At 43.3% G+C, this 9,151-nt stretch overlaps 1 protein-coding gene across 1 annotated transcript in view; it reads right to left on the reverse strand.

The window, feature by feature from the left end:
• Nucleotides 1–9,151, reverse strand: part of T265_10242 (hypothetical protein) — a gene marked incomplete at both ends in the record, with an annotated part of 52,861 nt that overhangs the window by 18,234 nt on the left and 25,476 nt on the right. The window contains one exon of the mRNA XM_009176559.1: nucleotides 4,227–4,500. Coding sequence (XP_009174823.1) covers nucleotides 4,227–4,500 — 274 coding nt within the window. The remainder of the gene's footprint in view (nucleotides 1–4,226; nucleotides 4,501–9,151) is intronic.

Below are 9,151 nucleotides of genomic sequence, written 5' to 3' on the forward strand. Positions count from 1 at the left end.
AGTGAAGTGGAAGAGTGAGAAACTAGTACGAGAATACCACATTCATTCCGTGGTGACTGTCATTCAAAGAAACCGGTAGATAGTCTGAATGTAAGCAAACAACAGGGACGTGAGCGGCATTGATTCATCATCACCATCGTGGGCGGCAATACGCTCGTAATACATAGCTTTACTACCACACAACGACGGAAGAAAAACTTAGCAAACAGAAAGAAGAAATGGGAATGGTAGGGACTTCGTGCAAATAGATCCTATGTCGACAACTACTCTCATTTGTACAGAAATTTAGTTTTGGCAGGAGACTCAACCGAATCCAGTTGAATCTCCCTTTTACGATGGTTCGTCTCAATTGAATGTGCTCAACCAGGCCACGTCATTGGAGATATTGCAGTGTATTGGATAGACTTGAAACACTATTCGCAAAGTCGCTAAAAACTTTTCGATAGCCCAGAGCCGATTTTGCCCTTCCTGGGGTTCAAGAGATAGACGCAGTCCCCAGGTTCCCCTAATTTTATGTCCTACTTGAAACCAAATTGGACAGGATTCAACAAAAGACGGACTGATGAAACGAGAGATTCATCTGAATTCAGTTGAAAAACTCCTGCGAAAACCAGAATTGTGTGCAAAATGAGAGTAGTTGTCGTATTCTCTCCAATTCGGGTTTAAGTAAAACACAAGGTTGACAGATACTCGGGGGCTGCGCCTGCCCGATAAGCCTTAAGAAGAGCGAAACTGTTCCTGCATTGTCGAACGGTTTTAGGCAACCTTATGAGTAGTGTACTACACTTAAGCCGTAAACGAACACGACCGATGTGCATGTGTCCATTTAAGTGCATGCAGTCAAATCTTGGTGGTGTACCATATTCTCCTGTCAAATAACTGAGTTAAAAATGTACATCCCAAAACGCGTCCCCTAAATTGGCGCACTCAATTGGAATAAACGAAAGTGGCCACTATTCTGTACAGTTTCTCGGTCATATCGTATTTTGAACAGCAACTATTGTTAAAATGAGCTAACCATGGTTACAAGGTTTTCCCGGGAATTCGTCCTTCTGCTCAAACGCGAATTAATGGACTCGTCCCGCACTCCGAAGTGCAGGAGTAGTTCAGGTGGCTGGCGTCATAGGCTAGCTAGTAAACCTTTGTGAAAGACGTCTCTTCCTTCATTGCAGCTATCAACGTCAGTTTAATTGTTACTCAGATACATCATTTACGGCTGTGATACCAGTGTAACAGTTAGTCCCGGCTACAACTGTTTCTGACTTGACCATGTGCTGAAGAACAAGAAACACGGTGGAGGCATTCTTACTTTTGCTTACCCGGACTAGGCAACGTCTGCTCAAATCGCCTTTCGCGCAAACTTGGAATCTTATCTAGTTTTCTCAGAATCCAGTTCACTCTTTCATGAAGTGCGCTAGATGAATCCTTGAACCAGTTCTTAAATTTTACGTCTAATATCACGGATAATCTCGCATCATGGCAGGTGACCTAAACAGAGTCAGCCTTAAACCTTCTCTTCTTTGCAGCTCCCTGTTATTATTTTTTTACGCTGTTTCACAAAAGACATTCCCAGGACATAACCGCCATTTTGCCGGCTAGGACACTTACAATGCTCCACAAGTGGCACCTGTCTTTCTTCAGTTTGAGTATTTATGAAGATCCATTGAGCAAGCTTGGTTGATTGAAGTCTTTTTAAGGACTACATTCGTAGCCTTCAGAAAGGCGAAACGCCTTTCCCCTATCTTCTTTTGCATGCTTTGGTTGATGAGTTTGCGATAAATATGGTTGTTCACCATCGTCCATCAAGCTATCCTTCACCTTCATCTGACATAATGTATTCGCACTCCACTTCTACATTTAATGTAAGAACTAGTTGTGCCAATGGCCCGACAGTCCTTATACTATCTTGTCGTAAATGCTTGGCCGACTGGGTGATGTACTCGTGATTTCAGTTACAAAATAATGGGTAGTGTGGAATACCATGTACCTACAGTTCATCGTCAACGATAGGTACCTAAAAACTGATAGTAAAAAGGGAGGTATGAGAGAGAAAAACAGTCTTCGTAAGTAACTAAGTGACGAAAGGTGAGAACACCGTTATCGTTCAGCTGTAGCACTCTCCCGGTGCCGTGCTACCGTGCTACCCAACGGAAGCACGAGGGCTGGGATACTGCCAGGTCGCCCAAGCCTAGACAGGGGAAGTCGAGAGGCAGAGGTCGGGTTCGAACCACGGAACTTCCGGTCAGTAAATTCGCGCCCTAACCAATTGGGCCATCTCGACCCGTACACCGTTATGACGAATGGCAGCGTAACAAGGGCATACTACATAGGCTTAAGAAACAGGTCACTGCTCATGGACCCATTTCATGACAGAAGCTAGCCGGAAACCAAGAGTGATTCTACGCATCTTCTTCACCAGTGGTAGAGAAGGACTAAATGCCCATAAGCAATAAGTAATTCTTTCGATATCACAAATGACGGAGGCACAAACGTGAAACGTGTGAGCTACTACGTTTGCTGTATGAGAACTGAGGGATACGACAGTACCTGAACAGGTGACCTTGTCAAGTTTCGACATAGAGTCAAAATATTACCGATACAAGTACGAAGCCCTACGAAGATATATCACTCCAGACTTTCAGATAAGGCAGTCTCAGGATCCCATAGAAGCGGTAGCATGCACTTAGTTGATACCTATAGTCATGCTACCTGGATGCTCAATTGTCATGGATATGGAACTTCCATTACATAGCTCGTTAAGAAATTGAAAGTATCATCATCGCCATTCCCCGTATGCGTGAGAACATGAGTGTTTAGCAGCCGTAAAGAAGAAAATGAGTCTCAGGCTAAATTATTGCAAACCATTAGGGTTCACACACCCAATCAAACAGTCTGGATAGAAACTGACAGTAAGAATTCAACTGACATTGCATCTCTACTGAAGCTCACTGGATGTAAAGAACGCAAATTACTGTGGTCAAGTTTGACTACTTTTATAAGTGGGCACCCACTGCTCGCATAATATCCGAATGATTATCTGAAAATACGAGAACTACTCAATTTACGAATGCCGGTATTTGTGCCGAATATCCCAACCGTCACGGACTGAGAACGTTATCCAATAATCCGCGACTTCCGCTCCGGTGCGCAAGAGTCCGGGGTCTATTCGTTGATTTGCAGTGAGAATGGGGCGAGATGGACCAAGTGGTTAGAGCGCGAATCTACAGACCGGAAGGTCCGTGGTTCGAACTCGACCTCTGCCTCTCAACTTCCCCTGTCTAGGCTTGGGCAACATGGCAGTATCCAGCCCTCGTGCCTCCTTCGTGTGGCAGGGCACCGAAAGGGTGCAACAGCTGAACGAACGAATGATCATGCTGCTAGGATAGACCACACAGTCTTACACAACTTTCCCGCCGACGAGGTAATTAACTGAGTCACTTGACAACATATCTAATAATCGACATGGAAAAAAGACATATTTCCATTCTAGAAGATGACCCAATACTCTGAGACTAGCTTTTTTTGCAAATGCGACATAAGTATATTTTTACAGTTGGTATCGTATCAGCTGAGTTCCACAAAAGGACAATGCTCATCGATAACTGTGCGGTATGAGATGAAACCATGCTAATAATAGTGAAAGCAGTCATGAGGTACTCTTGCTACTAAACCCTCCTACCAGTGAAAAACGACAAGGGAGTGTAATGTTGTCCCTAATAAGCATAAGCTGTTAGGTAAGGAGGAACAGTGTTTGGTGCTGGGTTAAATCAAGTGTTTACAACGGGCTAGTACAAACAGTTACTTCCTCAATTGCACCAAGTAAGCTCCGTCCATTTTTTCTATTTTTCGCCAATTAGGCAGATTGGAAAATAACATTAATGAGGACTGATCCGGGTAGGAAAGAAACCTGAATAAAATGGTTCATTCAAAAGCGACCAAGTTTGACATCTAACTATGATAATGAGGCAAGATATGTGAAAGACAGGTAGGGGTGAGAGAACTGAAAGCAAAAACCCAGCTGAGCGAAGTGCCGACACAAAATACACACAAAAGACAACAATTAAGAAGCCTTCTGTTATGCTTCGATGATAAATTCGGCTCGCAACGTCAGAAGACTCGAGTGACGTAATATTTTGGCCCAATCAAGTCAGGTTTAAAGTCCACTGGAGGAAGGAAAGTTATTAAATTTGAGTAGTTAATCAATAAGAACATAAGTAGCAACTAACCTTTGGGTAGACTGTGACGTTGTGTGGCAGGTGAGCTGACTGAAAAAGTCACATGCTCACTTGAGGGTAAAATATCCACCGAGTTGAATTCACCAACCCGAGGACCATCTGCTTTCGGATGAGTTGTTACTTCTTCCTTCGTGTCTGTCAAAACGTTCGAACACCAACTTGCGCGAACGGTGTTCACGTTATGAAATGCTGTTGCGTTCCATGAGTCGGAACGCCCACGCGCGATTTCTGCCAACGGCTCATCTACTGACGCCGATTTCAGACCCTGACAAATAAACCAAAATAAGTCTACTGTCAGACATATAGTAGGTGCAACAGGGCGGTATTCTTCAGGTATAACGGTGACCAAAATAGCAATGCACGTGCAAAAAGACCGTATTGATAGTTTAGTGAAAAATCCATGGAAGGGAAGGCAGATATAGAATTCCAACGAAAAACTTCCAGGCGATTATATCGGTGGATACTACTGATGAGACATGTGAGTAGTGTGCTTTCTCGTAAATCCGCTTCGCGTCTCTTGAAAAGTAAGATTTATTATGGACTTTGTGGAATTGCTTTGTAGCGTTCGTTCACACTTGAGTGATAGTCAGTGAATATCCAGGAAGGTTCAGGAAGGCACGTTCGAGAAGATGGATGTTCAGTTTTTATAGACAAGATGCATATGAGAGTCTTGATTCCCTGTCCAATAGCCTAACTGTTCAGTTGGTGCTTTCCAATAACTCCGCAGCGATGGCTCTCTCTCCCTTTCATTGATAGCTTAGTGAAAAACCAATAGAAGAGAACGTATGCATAGAATTCCAACAAAAACTCCAAGCGATTGAATCAACAAATTGGCCGGGAAACAGTGGTGAGACATTTATCTTCCCAATATAGATATAGGATAGTTTAGAAAACCTGAAGAGAAGCTCAGCAACTCTGGTCTCTAAGCGCTCGCAATAAAACACAATCAAAAGCACACGAAAAATCGTCCATTCAGAGAGACTGGACGTGACAGGTCAACAGTGTGAAGTGTAAGTTAGTCATGCTGTTGACCACTCACCTGTACTTTGAAGTGGTCAGCTGCGTAAGGTTGCCGGGGGGTTGTACCAGAGTTAACTATGACACTTACCTTTGGAAGTGATTTTTCATACCTTGTGGCCGGTGGCTAACCTTGTTGGGTAATGGGGTCGAAGATTTTAGCCTCGGAGTCAAAACAATTGGTTAGCAACGCAGTTTGACCAAGACTGAAGACAACGTTCATACATTGCCTAACTGAAGCGGTGCACAGTGGTTGAAGATCATCAGCTTACAAGCGTATTTTCTACCGTACCAGCATTGATAACCTATAACTTTCTGCTTCTTCCGCCGTGGATTAAAATTGATGGGTCTATTCGGCAGCGTTGGAAATGCGGGTGAAGTTTGTCGTCTAACATGAAAAGTTCCAGCACGAGTGTTATTCATCATGCGGTAACCGTCCCCGAACTATAATGCACCTCAGTAGAAATGCTTTTGGCAGATTGGCAACACATCCTTAGGATACCCATGATCAACTGAAGTCTTCTGGGCCTTCATCCTATCCATAATCCGATTTTGATTTCGTAAAACGCGAATTTAGTTGTCCAGTAAGCAATGTTTAGAAGAATTTACAGTAAACCGTTGATTATCGGCCACCGCTAGCCATAATAAAGATCTCGCAAACGATTACAACAGCATATTCTGTGTATACCATTAGTTACATTCTCGCAGCCCATTACTCAATTCTACTGCCTGGATGGTCGGTGAGAATAATTGTGTCCTGAATTTTACCTATTTTTGTGTGATCGGGCCATCAGGTCAGAATGCATCTGACTATATGTGACCAACAAATTCAGTCACGTGCCGCACAAGTCAGTCGCATGTGATGTTGAAGCAAATGAAGCCTTCGCATGAATGCACATAACCCCACGATAAACGACTACCGCCATTCTTCATATGCGGGTTTGAAATGACCTAACCTTTGCGCCGACAATATCAATCATTTCATCTCAATCCACCACACCGACCGGCCGCCAATTTACCTACATCACCTTGAATTTGTTAAGTCCAGCATAACGACGATCGGCTCAGTGAGCATAAAACCGCGTAGTGTCAACAACAGTTCACACAAAATATTTATTGACCTTCGCAACCCCACTCGCATTCCAATTCAGAGAAATGAGAAATGCAGAACCTTTTGATTTACCATTAAATTCATACCCAAATCTTCCAGCATAACACAAAAACGACCTTCCGAAAATGAATGACAATGAAACTGAAAATGCTTGAAGGTAAACATTGAAACGGCCAGAGAATTTTTACGTTAAACTAAACATATTCACGAAGTTCAAAAAGAAAAGCGGAGGACAACCGGAAAAAAAGAAACCTCCAAACAACGACTACACAGGTCAGCATACAATTCGAGGCCATTAAACATTCACAGCTAGACGACCGAGTTTTCCTGCCAAAGCTAGATAAAGGAGCAGGGATTATCTTGACGGACAAATCCGACTAATTAAAAAGACGTGTCCCATCGTCTCAGACGGGTATAATGGCCAAAACTAGTCATCTGATCGACAAAGGATACGCCTTCGATATTAATTACCGATGCCCCTGAACCAATCACGGCTCACACGATCCAGACTACTATCGATCGTAGAGGCACAGAGTTCGACTGCTGGAACCGCAAAGTTGTGTCAAAAATAAAATTGTTTGACCTCTGAACTTAAGCTGAACTGCGGAAAATCCGGTCCCACAAACTTGTTTGACATTGACGTCACTCACTTGACTCGGTGACCTTTTGACCCGCGTACCTCTCATTCGGGCCCCCTTCCCCTCATTTTCTTTTGCATTTTCTTTCAGTATGTAGCACCGATTTTGACACTGGATGGTCGGTGAGAATAATTGTGTCCTGAATTTTACCTATTTTTGTGTGATCGGGCCATCAGGTCAGAATGCATCTGACTATATGTGACCAACAAATTCAGTCACGTGCCGCACAAGTCAGTCGCATGTGATGTTGAAGCAAATGAAGCCTTCGCATGAATGCACATAACCCCACGATAAACGACTACCGCCATTCTTCATATGCGGGTTTGAAATGACCTAACCTTTGCGCCGACAATATCAATCATTTCATCTCAATCCACCACACCGACCGGCCGCCAATTTACCTACATCACCTTGAATTTGTTAAGTCCAGCATAACGACGATCGGCTCAGTGAGCATAAAACCGCGTAGTGTCAACAACAGTTCACACAAAATATTTATTGACCTTCGCAACCCCACTCGCATTCCAATTCAGAGAAATGAGAAATGCAGAACCTTTTGATTTACCATTAAATTCATACCCAAATCTTCCAGCATAACACAAAAACGACCTTCCGAAAATGAATGACAATGAAACTGAAAATGCTTGAAGGTAAACATTGAAACGGCCAGAGAATTTTTACGTTAAACTAAACATATTCACGAAGTTCAAAAAGAAAAGCGGAGGACAACCGGAAAAAAAGAAACCTCCAAACAACGACTACACAGGTCAGCATACAATTCGAGGCCATTAAACATTCACAGCTAGACGACCGAGTTTTCCTGCCAAAGCTAGATAAAGGAGCAGGGATTATCTTGACGGACAAATCCGACTAATTAAAAAGACGTGTCCCATCGTCTCAGACGGGTATAATGGCCAAAACTAGTCATCTGATCGACAAAGGATACGCCTTCGATATTAATTACCGATGCCCCTGAAACCAATCACGCTCACACGATCCAGACTACTATCGATCGTAGAGGCACAGAGTTCGACTGCTGGAACCGCAAAGTTGTGTCAAAAATAAAATTGTTTGACCTCTGAACTTAAGCTGAACTGCGGAAAATCCGGTCCCACAAACTTGTTTGACATTGACGTCACTCACTTGACTCGGTGACCTTTTGACCCGCGTACCTCTCATTCGGGCCCCCTTCCCCTCATTTTCTTTTGCATTTTCTTTCAGTATGTAGCACCGATTTTGACATAACCTTTTCACGTGATTTCTGGCATCATATAAATTCGTGATGTATGAACCGAGAGGAACGATCACAGAAAACATGCCTTGTTCGCTACCTTCATTCTTCTCATGACTCCAAGGACATATCGAAGCACTTGAGACAACCCAAAGGTCCAAGCGTGCTAAATGAACCTCAGAAGTATCCGAGGTACAGCGCGAAAATTGCGGAAACCAAGACAAAGTTGCATGTCCTAAATAAGTTCCCAAACCACTATTCGCAAATACTACGCAGAAACCGAATCAATCTAACAGCCACTGCACCAAGCCACCACGCACGCAGTGAGTGTGACATTCTGAGAGAACATTCGTGAACTACAACACAAACAAGCGCAATGTGTAGGCGCATCAGAAACGCTCACGATATGCGATCGCTGGGACTTCAAAGCATACGTTCGACTAATCACTGCCAAAACGGACAGATGCCAGCCAGCACAATACAGTAACACCGAGCACGAAGTTTTTGACTAATCCAGAAAGGTAAGTCCACAATTCTTCTTTGTCGCAAGAATAGTCACCGCCAGCTTGAGTTCCATTCTGAGAGTCTATATAATCAGTTATCTGTGCTAGTATGCTCTTTCGAACTGCGTAAGACACCTGAAATCGACGTTAGCCAACTCATGTTACAATATCTCGGCTAAAAACCCAGGCCCAAATGACTGCCAACAGAAGAACAATTTGAGACACTAGAACGTTTGCACCAAAAGGTCCAAGTTTTACTGTTCAAACCAGATAAAGGAGCGGGAGTTGTCTTGATGGATAAAACCGACTACATTGAAAAGAGAAATGGTATCGTCTCAGACGGGTACAAATCATAATAATAAAAATTTTAGAAAATGGAATCCGAGAAAAACAGGACGCAAGGGTTTAGTTTATTA

This window comes from Opisthorchis viverrini (genome assembly GCF_000715545.1).
Source record: "Opisthorchis viverrini unplaced genomic scaffold opera_v5_348, whole genome shotgun sequence".
Taxonomy (NCBI): Eukaryota; Metazoa; Platyhelminthes; class Trematoda; order Opisthorchiida; family Opisthorchiidae; genus Opisthorchis; species Opisthorchis viverrini.